Here is a 17,469-nt window from a genome sequence, read left to right as displayed (position 1 = left end):
GGTGCTAGCTGTCCCGAAGCGCAGTGCTGGCTTGCCCCCTTTCACTTCCACATTTGCACTCCGCCTGTTTCCACAGGTCCTTCCACCCTCTGAAGCTGTTGTTAGGAATTGGGAGCCCTTATTTTCCTCTGGGGGTGAATACCATTCTCCCAATTGTTGAGGGCTGGGAGAAGATGGGAGGGAGAGAGAAGGAGAAGCTGGAGGGGAAGTCGCAGCGGGAAGGAGAAGAGGGAGGCGGGAACGTGGTGGGGGGGTTGAGAGAAACGTTTTCACTCTTTGTCACTCGTGAATTGGGGGCGGAGGGAAAAAAAAAACACACTATGAGAAGCTATAAAAAGCAAAGGGGGCTGCGGAGAGAGAGCAGACTCAGAGAGGGAGACCGCGCGGAGCGAAGGGACAGCTCCAGGGCACTGCGGCGGCGTTCCTGGCACCAGTTGGCTGACGGGTGTGAATTGGAGAAGAACCTTCGGGGCGACTGTGCGTGCGCGCGTGAGGGAACCTCAGCTTGCCTCAGACCTCGAGGGTCTGGTCTGGGTGCGGTTCCTGAGCCCCCTTTCTAGCGTCCGCTAACGTGGAAAAAGAGGACTTGAGTCCTGCAAAGGTCGAGACATAAAGGGTAGGGAAGGAAAAGAGGAGAGGAAAGCAACTGAGGCCGAAGGAGAAGGAGCTAGTGTGGACCTCCTGAGCAATTTTAAGAGGGGGATTGGACCGCGAAGATCCGGGCGGGACCACGGAGGTGCGGGGCAAGGAGCAGCGGAAACGGTGCGGGGCTGGGTCTTCTTGCACCTCGGGTCACGCCTCCTTGGCTAGAAGGCGTCTCGCCTTTGATTGCTTCCAGTTACTACAGAACTTCCTGCTCTGGTGGAGAACTGGGTCTTCCTTGGGTCGCGCTTGCTCCTGGTTTGAGGCGTGAGACTAAGTTCACACGGTCCTGGGCCCCCGAAGCCAAGTGGGGTTAGGGGTACAGAGTCTGCGAGCCTCCGCACCCCAAGTGAGGGACCCAGTGTTGGGGTCCTCCCTCCCCATCAGTACCCCTCCGGGTTTTGCGCCTCCCCGGGGACCCCTCGCCGGGAGATGGCCGCGTTGATGCGGGGCAAGGACTCGTCTCGCTGCCTGCTCCTACTGGCCGCGGTGCTGATGGTGGAGAGCTCACAGCTCGGCAGCTCGCGGGCCAAACTCAACTCCATCAAGTCCTCTCTGGGCGGGGAGACGCCTGCACAGGCCGCCAATCGATCTGCGGGCACATACCAAGGACTGGCTTTCGGCGGCAGTAAGAAGGGCAAAAACCTGGGGCAGGTAGGAAAACACTCCAAATACACTCTTCCTCCAGGAGAGGGAGGGAGCAGCGCTCTTGAACGCGTTGCCTTTGCGCCCCTCGACCTTCCAGTGGGTGCCCCCAGGGCTGGCACTCACAACAACTGGGGAGGGCATCCTCGAGCAGGTCGGGAGGGCGGAGGTGGCTGGGTGGCTGCTGCTGCTGGAAGGCGTGGAGCGCTCGGGTTAGGGTTCTGCCTCACCTTTGCTTTGCGTCGTGGGCATGTACGGAGACCTAGTGCGTATCGATGTGGAAAGTGGCCAGAATGGTCCTTTTCCAAATTTAACGCTGCGGTGCAGAGGATGATGCTAATAGCTAACACGTAGCAACTCGCGCTGTTCTAAGAGTTTTACATATTCTACTTAGTCTTTACAACCCTACGAGCTAGGCGCTGTTACTGTCCTCATTCTGCAGACGAAGATGAGGCACAAAGTATTTTCCCAAGGCACACAGCTAGTTTAAATGGCAGAGCGGGATTCCAATCCCAACAGTCTGAGTAGGTGTCCAGGGCTCTCAACCACTACATTTTACAATCTGGAGGCGGCGTACCCCTTTCAGGTTCTCCTTCCCTCCCAACCGCTTTCTCCCTTCCAAGAAGATCCAGACAGAAAACTTCAATGGGCCCGCATTTCTGACTCCCGTAGAATTGTAAATAAATCATACGGGGCGAAGCAAAATAATGAAGTGACAATGACAGCATCTTTGGCGCGGTTGGCCAGGGTGCGGGCGACATAGCAAAGAAGTCGCCAGAGGCATTTTTTGCAAGAGGGAATTTTCCGCGGGCGTCTCTGTCTCAGTCACACAGATTGACAGTCGCATGCAAACAGTAGACATACACAGAGACAGGAGCGCGCACACTCTGCACCAGCGGTGGCTGGCGCGCAGCAGCCAGGAGAGGGGGCTCTGTGGGCACTAGGAACCAAGACAGCTCCCCCTTCCGCTCCTTTTGTAGGAAGCCAAAACCGAAAGCCAGTTTGCTAAACAGCACACGCACTTCGCACAACTGTCAAACCTTGAAGGCAGCTTATTGCCACACAGATCCCGGGTTTGCTTGTTTTGTCAAAGAAGCCAACTGTAGCTGCTCTCTGCGCTCTCGGTGTCCTCTGCTGCCCCTGTCCCCATCGCAAGTGGCCGGGTGAAAGTTGACAGCGAGGGCCTGTCCTGGATGGACAGCAAGGGAAGACTTGGCCCGCACTTGGCCCCCTACTGCCCTCTCACGGGACAGTTTTGCTGGCTTTGCAGTTCCAGAAAGCTTCCTGGGCTTTGAAATGCCAAACATTTCAGCTATCCTTTCAAAAGGAATACAAAGTCTGAGATCATAGGATTTTTCTAAACGTCTCAAGGGCAATGAGAAGCTATACATATGCATATACACTACACTCACACATATCCTTGGCTCATTCTCACACATGTCACATACCTCCACCCTTACATGGCCACTCTGGTTCCCTTTTTCCTTCCCTCAGAACCACCCTGATATTTTCAATAGGAATGGACTTAACCTTCGCTTAAAATTCCATCATGAGACGGGGCAAAGGTTGCAAAGCAAGGATGCTCTCAATCCAAATCATTAGACATATCTTTAATGCTACTTAGTGACTTCAAATTCCACCTTATCAGTTGTTGAAAAGAGTTTACTGTTCACTTCAGCCAAGGACCGAGGGATAGATCCAATGATCTTTTGAGAGTGCTTTCTATTCTAATCCATGCGCATTCTTTGAGTTTCTGTAAAGAACTTTCTTTACAGAAGAGTTTCTGTCACCACTGGGCCCGAGCAGCTGATGTTCCATAGTCAAATTATCACTTATGTCAGCACTGTCACTAGCCATGGGGTTACATGGACTAGACTGAGGGATGCGCCCGGGAATCCAGCTTATCCTTTATGTTTTGATATCTGTATATAAATATGTATAAAATCTCTGCTTATTTTGCTATCTCTAAATATCTGCTCATTAAATAGGTTGCAACTCTATTTGTATGTCTTTAAATTGAAGCTCTATTTATTTATTTTAGAAATAAGTTGAATTGTTTTGAGTTGAATTTCTCATATCCTCTCCATAACTTAGTGATTCTATAGAATACATTTTGTTATATTTATTTAACTGTAATACCAGACCTTAAAATTTGACATTTGCGTTTGTGAGAAAATTGGAACATATCAGAGATAATGGTAACATAAAATAAAGCATTGAGTTGAATTGCAGGAAGATAGCTGGAAAATGGGAGGATTATCTTTTTATAGTGGGTAATCTGAAATGTGTATTGTTATAAAGAAACAAATAGAAAAACGTCTCTTCTTTGAAGTAGGAAGAGGATTATTTCACTATCTATGGGTCTCTTTATCCCACGAGTTATGTGGTTACCAAAATTCTTAGTACTTTTATTTTCCATAATGGAATGAAAATTAGAAGGACTATGAGAAAGGGAAGATGTCACTTCCTTTTATGGAGAAAAACTCTAGAATTGAAATGTAGCTAAGCTGAATTTTTATCTATCATAATAGAAAAATATGATTGATTGAGAAAGTTGGAATTAAAGTGCTAACTGATCAAACTAGCTAATTCTATAGTGTTATCCTGAGGCCTAATAAGTTGAATTATCTTCCCTTTTCCCCATCTGGTGATGCTGAAATAAATACATTTCAGAGATGCAGGAACAAGGAACTGTAAGATGCAATTTCAAGTAGGCATATTAGAAACAGTCTTTGGTTTTCTTTTCTGTACTGAAAATTATCTATTTTTTTGTGATTTACTTTTAGGATAGAGAATTAAAATAAAACAATGTATTGCCATTGCAGAAGGAATTATTGAAGAAATTTAATAATTCATTAATCTATAAAAGTGAAAATGAGACTAAACGGGAACCAAGATTTTCTTGATTCACTTTAGTCTAATTTCGTAACATTCTTATTTATAGGGATGCTACTTGTGATAGGCAAGGTGGATTATTTGTAAATCACTCCTGGAAATGAGCCTTTGAATTTTGAGAACAATTTATAGGGCTCTCAGAGAAAATGCACTGTTCTCTAGAGGTGTTACAGTTCTCATTCTTAGGTTTGCTTTCAAAGACACAGCTGTACGTTATGACGAAAACTGATATAGAAAATCGAATGTGGTAGTATTCAGGGGATTTGTACAGAGGTAGCAAAAATGATTTTGCTGAATTATTCACATTAATGTTTTAATTTGACTTTCTGTTTGCATCTATCAGTTTTACGATATATATATATCGTAAAACTGATATATATATATATATATATATATATATATATGCGATAAATTAGGTTGTAGGATTGTTATTAACATATATATGTATGTCCACATTTATATACTTCAGTTTCTTAAGAGACTACTGCATATTTTCTAAATCAAAGTTAATTTTGAACAAAATCTTCAGTAGCATATATATCGATTGAGTACACTGTTGCTCGACATAACCTCTGGAATTTGAGGTATCAACTTTTACAGGCTATTGTATAAACAAATTTAAAAAAGAGCAATTTATAAAATAATTTTACCTTTGTAATTTATAATGATTTTATTTTAATTTGTTTTGTGAATGAAAAACCTTTTGGATTTGTGTTTGTAATTGTTTCTTTTAGTCTTTATCCTTGCTTTGTCTTTTTGAGACAAACAGATTATTTTGAACACAATATGTAGGATTTTGAAATATTTTTAAAAGTTATGAGTAGGACTGTGAAAATAATTATATTTTAAAAGTAGATAAGCTTCCTGACATGTGTTTTTAAAAAGAAGCTGAAACTGGTTTAACATAAAACCAGATTCCCTGATTTTCTAATATAACTTGGACTTTGAAGGACAGTGGTTTGGATGAAATTATGTTGTGAAATAAGAATGCTTGAAATACTTTGAAACTGAAGCTTGAGGGAGTTGGTGAGAGAGTACTAATACTTACATATTGCATTTTCTTTAATAAAATGCTGTATGAATTTATACGCACAAATATTCATGAAATTGCTCATTGAAATAAACTATACACTCTATTTTCCGTAGGCGATCTCTTCACTTTCTGAAATTATCCATGACTTTTTTTTTTTAACCCCAGCTCAACTTGCCCCTGCTGGAAAGTAAATATCTGCTATCTCCTCTGGACATCAACTAACACTAAATGTAATCGAGAAAGCAAATCATTTTTAAAATTAAATTTTCCAAAATGAAACGATTTTGAAACAATCTACACTAAGATTCTTTCCTTTCACTGTGAATAATAGAGAATTGATGATAGTTGATACAAGTGGAAGGTTACCTTGTGAACAGCAAGGAAACTATTTTAATGATAATCTGAGCATGACCATCCATCATTTTATTTTTGCACTAGAGTAGACAGAGCAAGGGACAAGGTTATTTAAACTCACTCCAGCTGTGACTTTGACCCTACCGTAGTCTTCTTTAGTACTCCCCTCCCGTACAAACTCCTTCTCAGGATGTTTCATGTCTTACAGTTTCTAAAGCAGAGAAAGCGGTGTAATAGAAGGATAACTGATCTATTCTGTCCTAGGAGAGTATTGCCACTTCCTCTTCTTTTCCCTGCATGGTCATTTTAATCGTACATCATAGTAATCTGTTAAATTGCAAAGGCATTTTACAATACACAGTATATTTACCATTTTAGACTCAGTCTCCTCTGGCTGTTCATTCTTTGGCATTGATGGAACATCAAAATGGAATACAATCTTATTTCTGTCTGTGACTCCCTGTCGGCCCTTTAAAGTCATCTTAACTTCATTATACCTCTAGCCACTATACTCATCCATAAAAAGGAGATAAAGCTGTTCCTACTTATTTATCTGACCTTTGAAAAGGTTTAGATTTTGTGTCTGTCTGTGTCTCTTATTGAGTCATTGAAAAAAAAATCTGAGGCAAAACCCAAAAGGAAAAAAAATTAATAGTAATTAATAGATAGACTTTTTCATTGTGTAGGATCACTTTAAGGTTACATAGAAAGATTAAATCTGGAAAATTCAGTCTTACTATTTCAGGTAAGCAGAAGTTAATTTTCTCTTTCTCTTCTGTCCACTCCTGCCAGGAACTAGAGAGGAATGACGTATTTTTCTCTAGTTGTTGGATTTTTTTAGGAAAAGTATAGACCAGTCTCCCAAACAAAGAGGTTAACTGATATAAAATATGGGGAATTTTTGATAGGAAAATCTGTCCACAAGAGAAAAGTCACAATCCAAGTATTTTAAATAGTGGCTTTCCAATGAGTCTCTTCTGCTAACAACTTTGGGTCACTGCCCACTCTGTGGGTTCAAAGCAAAGAGGGAAGTATACAAATAACACCAATATGCAATCGGAAGTCCTTAAGGAGAGCTCATCCCACCAATCCCGGACTTTGTAATGTTAAATTGAATCAGAGAAAACTTTAAGGCAAAGGGATTTCACTATCAGATCGGAATTGTGGTACTTTAACTCAAGTAATTCATTTATATAGCACTAAAAACAGATTATTCTAACACTTATTTCACAAACACTGAACCTACGTAACGGATTATATTTTTGTGATCTGCATACTAGTTTAGATTTATCTATGTGCTCCAAATAATAAATGTGAAATAAAATCAGCAAAACACAAAAGTGGTGATTTTTGTAAAAAAATTAAAATAATTTCTCTTCCATAGTCAAATAAAAGGGACAAATGTGCATCAGATATCCTTTTTAAATGTGTTCCAGTGTCTAATTTAATTGGTGGATTCAATTTATGTATTATAATTTGGTACACACAATAGCTTAAATTTAAATATTTCCTAATCATACAACATTTTAACTGTCCCAATCTCTCTGAAGCAACCAAATAAATAAAATGAATGAATGAATAAGTACATTAAATGGCAAAACAAATCAAAGCATCACAATTGGGGGAGTGACTTCTTCAAGTGGTGGACCTAATCAAATATTTCCTAAAAGATGTTAGCTCTCCATATGATGCTTTATCATGTGTAAAAAGAATGTTTTTTTCTTCTGGGGACTGGAAGAAAAAAGACTGATCTTAACACATATTATTTCCTTAAACTTGCAAGTAGTTATAGCACACATTACATTTAGTAAGAAGTTCCATTTTTGATTATTTAGTCGGTGCCAGGCACTGCTCCAAATGCTTCATTTGAATTAACTCTTTTGATTTTTTTCAGCAGCCCTTTGAAGCAACTCCTAGTATCATCCTTATTTTTATCAAGGATGAACTACTTTATAAATGATAAAACAATAATTCTCCTGAGGCCCAGAGAAGTTGAGCAAGTTGTGCATGTCACACAGTTGTGAGTGGAGAAAGCCAAAATACAAACCTATGCAAAATAATGTCCGAGCCTGAATACTTAACTAGCAAGCTATCCTGCTACAATTTGCTAAGGTTATTAAGAGGATTTAAGAGGAACATGGACCTTTATTTTATTCTCTCCTCTTATATTTTCTAATGCTATAGGTATAGCTGTAAGTTCATAAACAACCACAGCACAACCCAAGCCCTCTGGTGCTGCCAACTGCTACTCCAAGATGCCAAAGTATGTTAGTGCTTCATGGATACAAAGGCAGTCACCAGAGCAGTACACCGTTTTCATCTCTGCCTTTACTTGTATCCCTGCCAGTAATTCTTCACTGTCATCAAGAAAAATACACACACATGCTTTTCTGTCTTCTACTCTTTCCCAATAAATTATGGTGTAAATTATAGTAGAAGGGAATGTTGTCGGATAAATCCTATTTCTTTTCTTAGCTCATGGCAGCCACCCCACACTCCTCATACCCATCTCTCTGCATCTGAGTGCCACCATGTGCCCACTGACAGCAGCAAGCTGGGGGCCTTGTCAATGGCCTCCCCACCATGGCTTTAAGTCAGTTCAGCTGGCAGCCCTCACACTCTGATCAGACAAGGAAAGGTGTCGAGGTGTAGAACCTACTAATAATGCTTTTGCTTTTTGCTTCCTTTGGCTTCCTCATAGCTGCCTTTCAGATACTCTAGCAGCACTACAGCACTGCAGTTTCTCAATAGGCATTACGTTCTGGCTTGTCACTCACTCGTTTAACGTCTTTGGAAAAGTCACTTAATTCTGGTTCTTTTTATTTTTAAATCTGTAAAATAGGATAACAATAACAACGGCACCCATAATAGTAAGAATACTTATCTTACAGGGCAACAAAGAGGAAGATAAAAGTGCGTGCAGTTATTGTGCAGATGTCATTAGCACTATTACCATCGTAGAAATAAGTAAGGTCATGTGCTCATGCACAAACTAGAAAGTGGCTGCTTACTCTTCCCCAACAAGTTGGGTAGGGGTAACTGAATGAATGCACATCGTGTACATGGAGGAAACAAATGAACTAAATTACACTAAGGCCAAGAATTGTAAAACAAAACAGAACAAGACAAAACACACACAAACACACACACACAAACACACACACTGTCACATTTCTGGTATTGAATGTTAACACAAAGAGGGATGGTAAGTCAGTGTTGTCTTGGAAAAAATAAGCAAAATACTACATAACTGAGTAATTGGTGAAATTATACAGAAGCAAGGGAATACCAGGCATTAAAAATAAAATCATGATAAGTGGAGGTCCTAACAACCACTGCAATATTAATTATTTAAGCACAGGAACTGAAACAATTGGAGAACATGTTAGAGTCTGCTGCCAACAGCATTAATCTGATATTCTCCAAAGTAAGATGGCCTCTGTAAAGGCAAGCTTCTTGACACTTGCTGTACAGTGCCTGGGGTCCAGAGTGTTTGCTGAGAACCTGGAAGGTTTACAACCCTCTTTGTGTCAGCTGTCCTGCTAGCAGGACTCAGAAATTCAGGGCTCATTCTTCCCATTTCCTTTTCTCCACTTTCTTTTTGTCTTGTTTGAGGATTTTTTGTTTGTTTGTTTTTTGTTTTTCATGATTCAGGTAATTTGGAAATATTTCAACACTGGCAAACTGAGAGTGAAAGTCATGTTGTTGAAGTATGTGATAAATTCTGTTAGCATGTTGGAAACAAGCTATTTGCAAATAGGCATTTATACCTAATAATGAACTAAAAAAATCATCCAAATGTGAGGACAGGGGAAAAAAATTGTCATTTACAACCACTGGAAATGATAGCTATATTCAAATCATAGACTTCACTTGCTCATTCTAGCTTCACTTCATCTAACCTTTTGAAATTTGGCTCAGCAGGCATTTTGTTAATTTATCTCTTGACATCCAAAGTCTTTTTTCCAGTAACCAACCTCTGTACTTTGTAGCCTAGTGTCTATCCTTTCCACCTATTGTAGCCCCTTGCTTCTGTAATGTTACATATTTCTCTTTTCCTCTCTGGCTCATTCCTCTTTCTTACTTTGTTTCCTCCACAACCTTCTACTCATGAACGTGAGCATTTCCCACATTCCCTCCTCAGTCCTCTTTTCTTTCTGCTTCCTTTTCTCTTCTTTGCTGATATTATTTCCTTCTTTGGAATCATTACACATATGCAGATATCTACGTTTAGTTTGATTAAACTGCTGAGCCCTTTGCACGCTTAACTTTTTGGTAGTTATTCCAGAAATAAACAAAAAATACTCCATATCAAAAATTAAGCCTTTTATGTCTAACTTCAAATTGTCAGGCAACCAAGTCTTTAGTATTTCTCATAACTTTCAAAAAAACTGCTAAAAAGTGCCCTAGATTAGACTAAGGCAGGCCTAAAGAATCCAGTCTGATTGCCCCAAATCTTCTCATGCTCTGGTATGTGTCATCACTCAACTGGCAATGAAAGAAAGCTGTGCAGATTATTGTCAAGACAGGTGCTTTTGCTTTTAGATCCCTACTTACTTGATTTTTGGGATTTTAATGGCCTTCAATTTTTTTCTCTATGCTAGACTTGTTGTTAAAACAACTAATGTCTGATTAGAATGTACAAGTATCTATTATTTATGCTCATAAAATGTTACACATTATAATGTGTACATACATATTTTAAGCAATATCTAATGTTTGTTTTTATAGTTTAAATATACTAAAGAGGGTGTTTCTTTTTTTGCTGCTTCCTATTTTATGAATAATTATTTGTTATTTTACTGTGAAAAACCTCCTTAACATTTACTTTCAACCTTATAGACTCTTAAAAGTGCTTGAATATTTAATAAATGAATAAGAAGATTCTTCAAATGTGCCTACTCGTTGTTCAAGATGGGAACTTTGTAGAAAGAACAAAGAGAATTGTTTGTCATCTATGACTTTCAAGAACTTGTACAACATGCTAGAGTGGGCATAGTCAGAGTTGGAAGATACATTAAAAATCACCTACTTTAACTCGCTCATTTTACACATAAGGGAACCAAATTAGGAGACTTGCCCTTATGTGTCCAATGTACTACAGATAGTCAGTGCCCGTGACAAAGGAACTTCTCCTGGAACTTGTATCATCTGATTTCCAACACAAGCCTTTCAAATAATCCAAAGCAGGGCTTTCTGTTAAATACGTAACAACAAAGCTCTGTAGAGGATGAAATGTAGTTGACTAAGAAACTGGTAGAAGATAAATTATATGTAGAGCTCCTTTTCAGCTCTAAATTTGTGTATGTCAAAATATATTATCAAAGAACACAATGTCATGATGACCACCATGTCAGACGTGAACAAAACTGATGAAAGAAAGTGGCTTTGACTATATTGTCTTTGCTCACTTTTTCATTCATGACACTTCAATGACATGATTAGCAAGAAAGCTGGCTGGAGAGAGTCTGCCCTGGAACAGCAGGAGCACACAAAAGAAGGGAAGAAAATAGTGGTGGGCTGCTGGGAACCCTAATTGCTTGACCTTTGTGCAAACATCATCTGGGATAGAGACCAATGGCTTTCAACTTTTATGACAGAGATGTGTAGAAAAAATATATTTTACATTATGATCCAGTACATGCACAACACTCCTGAAAAAAGTTTCGAAAAGACTCTTACGATGGTTAATGTAGTGAGATGTGAGCTTTTTTTTTTTTTTTTTTTTTTAAGTCCTTTTCTTCTGTTCTGTTCTCTGGTCATGACTCATTGAATTGATTGTTAAAACCCCTGGTTTGAAAACCACTGATCCATTAGACTACTGCCCTCTGCCTGCAGGGACTTTAGAGCCCTGTGCTTGGAGATTAGCAGTACTTCAGGAATTAGCCCCTGTAAGGGGAGGTAGAAAGCAGAGGCAGACAGGTCTTCATGGAGAAGAGCATCCATCATGGCAGCCCTCTCCCACTTTCCCTTCTGCAACTGCATGTCAGCCGCTGGCTTAGACGTGGTGGGCCTCTTCCCCTGGGGATGTGCTTCACCTCTGCCTCTCTTTCCACTTCCATGAGTAAGTGACAAATAACTAGGCTGCATTTGGTGCTTGCTTGTATCAGGCATGTTTAATCTGAAGAATCTGTGCTCCCACAGTAGTAATGTTCTTTCTGGGTGTATGCCATGTGTGCCATCGTACTTTATTTCTAAGACTATGCAGTTGAGGGTGGTTACAATTTCCACAGCAGGTAAACCTGGAGGAGCATGGGATATAAATTCAGAAGTCCTGGATACCCTTTTTTTAAATATGCTGGACCTGGAAGAAATCATCTAATACCTTTAAACCTTAGTTTTCTCATCAGTAAAATGGTAGTCATAATAATAGTGTCTTTTTCCATCTCTGCAAAATATGAAATATTGCTTATTTACATTAATATCATTAGACATTGCTTTACAAAAAAAATAAATAAATAGGGCCTTACCACACTGAATTTATTTCTGAAGGAAAAATTAAATTAGAATTAACACAAGAATTAATCTAGTTGGATTTTATGATTCTGGAATAGTAAATTCTGTTTTGATAGATAGCTTTTTTTTAAATTTTTATTAGGTAGAGAGATTGAAAGTGGAAGGTGTTTTTTTGGTTTTGTTTTCTTTTTTTGCCTGTTTTTATTTTTTTGGATTTCTTTAAAAAATTTCAGTACCAGTAGGAATACTGTACATTTCTGATTAAAATTTAGTTTTTTGTTTTTTGGTTTTTTATAAATTCTTGCAAGCTACTAACAGCTTTCTTGCCTCCTGTTAGAATATCCTGCCTATGCCATTTAAGAAAAGCCCTATGCCTTTTTATTCTACCAGGTCTGAGATGTGCTACTATTTATATATTCTCAAAACCTCTTGGAAACGCATAAGGGTCTTAATGACAGAGATAAGTGTATTTTTAAAGCTCTGAAACTAAATTGACGGTCATATTTCAGGCACATTATAGGTACGGGGTGCAGAATTGATAAAGCTCAGGGAAATAACAAATAGTGAAATCAATTTGTATGGGTGTGATATCATATGGACTGTGACAGAGGAAATAAACTGTGTCAAAAATTCTTCAAAGGGAAAGTGCATATTTTTCAAAGCTGTTGAAAACATATAATGTATGGCTAAGAAGGCTTTTCCTAGTGAAAAATGTAATAACTCTGATCATTGATAGTGCATATGCAGGAATCTCACCCAACTAGTTGTCTAAGTAGAAACAATCTAGGCTTCCTGCTATCTATCTCTGCTCCTAAGCAATTCTCTAATGTACAGGATTCAACTTCATCAATATTGATCTCTATTGCTCCTTTCTTGTCATCCAATTGCTATTGCCTTGATTCAGACCATTATTATTTCCCGATGGACTGTTAAACTATTGTAATAGTTTTGTACTTTTCCAAAATATGTTCCACACTACACCAAATGTGAGCTTTCTAAAGTAAAAATCTGATCAGGCTCTTTTCCATTTTATATCCATTTCTAGAGCATGAAGTCTAAGCTTCTCAACATGGCACACAATGTCATCAATTATCTTGCTTCTCTCTACTTTGTCTCTGGGGCCATACACTGGTGAGTGGCAGAACTGGGATGTAAAGCCAAGCAGTTTCACTAGAGTTTGTCTGCTCAATCACTGTGCTATGAGACCACCTCACCTAAATTGGAGGCCAGAGGAACCAGCTAGAAACTTTTTGTTGATATGTTTTTGAATTCAGGTGTGATTAAATTCTTGTTATTTAAATTCTTCAAATAAGTCAGTCAACTTGTTAATTGCTTACTTACTTCTTAGGTATACTAGATGCTATGATCACAATAAACAAATATTTATGAGACATATCCTTGGTATAGTTAACCATAAAAACAAATATAGTTTTCTTGTGGAATACAGTTGGAATTTTATGGTTGAAGGAGTCACCTAGAAACTGTCCAGTTCATACCTCTATTTCCAATACAATATTGGAGCTGGCAACTTGATGAGTTTTCCTTTTTATAAAGATTCCTAAGGACGCATACTTGTATCTCTTAGTTATCTAGCCATCTTAATTTTAATTATGGTAAAAGTAGGAACATCCTCCTTTCTGCTCTAAGTGAAGCATGAATAAAACAAAGCTGGATATCAATCTCTGTGTAAAAACTCTTCCTTAGTAACATAAAATGTAATCTAGTTATTTCTGTCTTCATGGATGATACCTTCTGTATCCGTTCATGGACAGTCAGACTGACCTGGAAGAGTACGACTATCTCCAAAAACAATCTAGAAAAGGTCTGTTCATGCTGAACATTATGGTGATAATGTGGAGACAGTATCTGCCTTTTCTTTCCCAACTACTTTATAAGAAATTAAATTTTAATTGTTTCCTTTGTAAATGTCTCACTGTTCCCTGAGGAAGTCTGCTCTTAATTTTATCATTTACAGTGCGCTAAAGAAACATTAGTGAAAAGAGGTAGGCTTACAAAGGAATTAGAAGTATGGTAAAAATTAACATAGTTGCACTAGCAGGAGGAGAATAGGAGTCCGGTGACCCCAGAATGGATGGGTAGAGGGGGTGTGTGAAGCGAAGTGGACAAGCTCTTATTACAGGTAGGGCAGAGGGACAGCATGTGTGCTGACATGGATCAAAAAAAGAAGTCTGATGAAGATGTAAATTAAAATGATGTCATAGTTAAAACAAACACACTCTGACATTATTTTCCCAAATTAGTCACTGCAGAAAACTCATTCCTTTGATATTGTCATTTAGACCTTTCTTTTGTTTTGAAACTATCTTCAGAAGTAGTTTACATGTTTATTTATTTTAGGCCATAACTTTATGACCATAAACAACGTTATCCATATTGATTAACATACCACATTCAAAATACTTGTCTCTGAGTGGCTTCATGTTGTTTCCACAAACCAAATACAGCACAGAAGAAGAGAATGTCAAAGAAATGTGGTGTAGTTTCTGGAAACAATTCCAAAAAGTTCCAAAAGACATTTTCAGTCATAAAATCAGTATTATGGCTACAATTATAAACACTTCAATAATGATGGCTATAGGTAGAAAGCCTCAGTTGGACTTATGTCTTAAAATAAAAAAATTAAAAATGTATGTAATATTATCTGGTAGTGAGGTTTCCAGTAGAGAAACCTGGTCAGAACTTTTGTAATGGTTACTATTTCTCAGAGATTTTGATGTTCAGGAAGCAATTAATGAGTGCAAGCCTGCAGTAAGTTCCCCACCCCAAACCCATGCTTCTCCTGAAAGAAGAGGCAGGAAAAAAATCATGCCCAGTGTAATTCCCTAGAGACCAAATTGGTGACATACATTTCTTCAAGTGCCACTTGTTAGCTAAAATGCATACACTGAGGCCAAAGGAGGGGGGAAAAAAGTCTGTCAATGGTTTTTATTATTTTTTAATGCAAACATATCCAATTAAAATTTCAGAGAAAAAGCTGAACTGCTTAACTCAGTAAAAATGTTTTTGCAATTGTTCAAATTAATACAATGCTTCCAAAACGTTCTTTGGAAATCCTTGTAAATTTCCTTGCTTGCCTATTTGCCCTACTGCTATCTTTCCAACATGCTTCAGAAGGAAATGGCTTTTTAACAAGAAAAATCTTCTTGAAATGACATTTCCAATGGGGTCCTGGCCACACCAGCTGCAACACATTGTAACTGAATTTTAGCATTTGTTGGTTCTCATTGTGAAAGCACAAGTGACCCACACTCAGGTCTTATGTCGCTGCCATCCCAGTCATTGACTACAAATTAAAGTGTGTGCTGTGACTTCTTGTTAGAAAACACAAGCTTTCAACACAAAAGAGCAACTATATTTGATGGCCTGGCGCTTAAAAAAATGAGACCAAAAATATAATTCTGGTTCTTAGTAAACATCAATAAAAAAGAGTGTCACACAACCTCACCAGTAATTCTGTTTTGTTTTGTTGTTTGTTTGTTTTAAAGTCCACTTCTGGGAGAGTCAGAGACTAACTGGGAAAAATGCTCTGATGGTTGAGACTAAAATGCTTTGAATTTTCAAGGACTATTTAAAATATCTTAGGGAATCAGGCAGAGTGGCCAGAGCAAACAACAAATCCATTCTATCAGATTTAAGAATTACAAACTCAAAGAGGAACCCACAGCAAGCATAATGAAATTTAATGTAAAGATTTGAAGGAGTGACAGTCTGCAGCTATGATACATGGAAGATAAGGAAGAGAATAACTGATAGCTACTTGTGACTCAAACACAAAATCAAGCAGGACAAATAGGGCAACCTCCAAATCATAGTCATTGCCCATCGTCCATAGATAATGCAGTCTGATATTAAACATGGTATCATTTCCAGTATATTCCTAGCAATATCCCACAGCCAGCATCAGTGTGGCTGGGTACAGAGCAATACATAGAGTCTTGCTTCTAGAAGATAGGGCAACTGACAGTTTTTGAGAACCTACTTTATGTCAAGAACTTTGTAATATCTCAATCTTCTCAATACCCTATGAGCTTCTGTTATATGCAGAACACTCAGTTAATGTTTGAGGGCGGCAGTCAGGCAAGAAGGAAGATGCTAGAGAAGTAATCATATACATTATGACAAGCTCAGCATTTGGTATCTGTGGTCCCATGATAGCTTAGCTTCAAACTCTGAGTTGTTTAATTACAGTTTCAATGTGAATAGTTTTACCTTTCTGAGTTAAATGGGGAGACCACGTAAGCTTAGCTTTTCTTTTCTTCTCTCTCTCTCTCTCTCTCTCTCTCTCTCCTTCCTTCCTTCCTTCCTTCCTTCCTTCCTTCCTTCCTTCCTTCCTTCCTTCCTTCCTTTCTTTTTCCTTTTTTTTTTTTTTAAATTTGTGAAAGTGAATGAGATTTAGATGGCCATCAGGTCATCAGGCCACCATATAGATGGTCAACAGGTACATAAAAATATGCTCAACACTATTAATCATCAGGGAACTGCACCTCAAAACCACAATGAGACATCACCTTACATTTGTTAGAGTGGCTACTATCAAAAAGACAAGAAATAACAAGTATTAGTGAGGATGTGGAGAAAAGGGAACATTTGTGCACCATTGGTGTAGCCACTGTGTAAAACAGTATGGGGTTCCTCAAAAAATGAAGAATAGAACTAACATATGATCCATCAATTCCACTTCTGGGCATTTATCCAAATAAAATGGAAACACTAGCTGGAAAAGATATAGACACCCCCATGTTCATTGTAGCATTATTTATAATAATCAAGATATGGAAACAATCTCAGTATCCATTGATGGATGGATTGATAAAGAAGTTCAATCCATAAAAAAGAATGATATCTTGCCATTTGCAGCACCATGGATGGACCTAGAGGGCATTATGCTAAGTGAAATAATTTGGATAAGAGGACAAATATCATATGATCTCTCTTATATGTGCAATCTAAAAACAAACAAAAATACAAACAAACAAACACCAAGATTATAGATACAGAGAACAAATTGGTAGTTGCCAGAAGCAGTGGGTGGGCAGGGTGTGGGAAAATAAAAACTTTATTTTAAATGGAAAAAAAATAAAGAAAATGGAGAAACATAATCTAATCACTGAGACTAAAGGCTGACAAAACTTCAAATGTAATTAGTTTAGTAAGTGCGTCTGATTATTCTTTTATGTACTTCATTCTTGGTATAACATATTTTTAATTAAACAGAGACAGATAAGCACATTTCACTGAAGCAGGCCTTACATGAACTGAGAAAGAAAAATGATCAGTGACACTTAATCTGAATTATGAATGATTTCTCAAGTCGGTCTATATTCCTGGATTAATTACGATTATGAGTTCATGGTTCAAGTGAATTCAGGTGAATATTTTGATCTTGGTCAAATTGGGATCTATTAAACGTAATTTGTGAAATT

General features: G+C 38.4%; 1 protein-coding gene across 1 annotated transcript in view; it reads left to right on the top strand.

Annotated features, from left to right (window-relative positions):
- Window positions 1-378: 378 nt before the first annotated feature.
- DKK2 (dickkopf WNT signaling pathway inhibitor 2) overlaps window positions 379-17,469 on the top strand; it is a 105,697-nt gene continuing 88,606 nt past the window's right edge. Inside the window, exon 1 of the mRNA XM_033105420.1 lies at window positions 379-1,296. Coding sequence (XP_032961311.1) covers window positions 1,075-1,296 — 222 coding nt within the window. The 5' untranslated portion in view covers window positions 379-1,074. The remainder of the gene's footprint in view (window positions 1,297-17,469) is intronic.

Source organism: Rhinolophus ferrumequinum, chromosome 5 (assembly GCF_004115265.2).
Source record: "Rhinolophus ferrumequinum isolate MPI-CBG mRhiFer1 chromosome 5, mRhiFer1_v1.p, whole genome shotgun sequence".
Classification (NCBI taxonomy): domain Eukaryota; kingdom Metazoa; phylum Chordata; class Mammalia; order Chiroptera; family Rhinolophidae; genus Rhinolophus; species Rhinolophus ferrumequinum.
The sequence above is the reverse complement of the archived record's forward strand: the minus strand, read 5'-3'. Positions and strand labels throughout refer to the sequence as shown.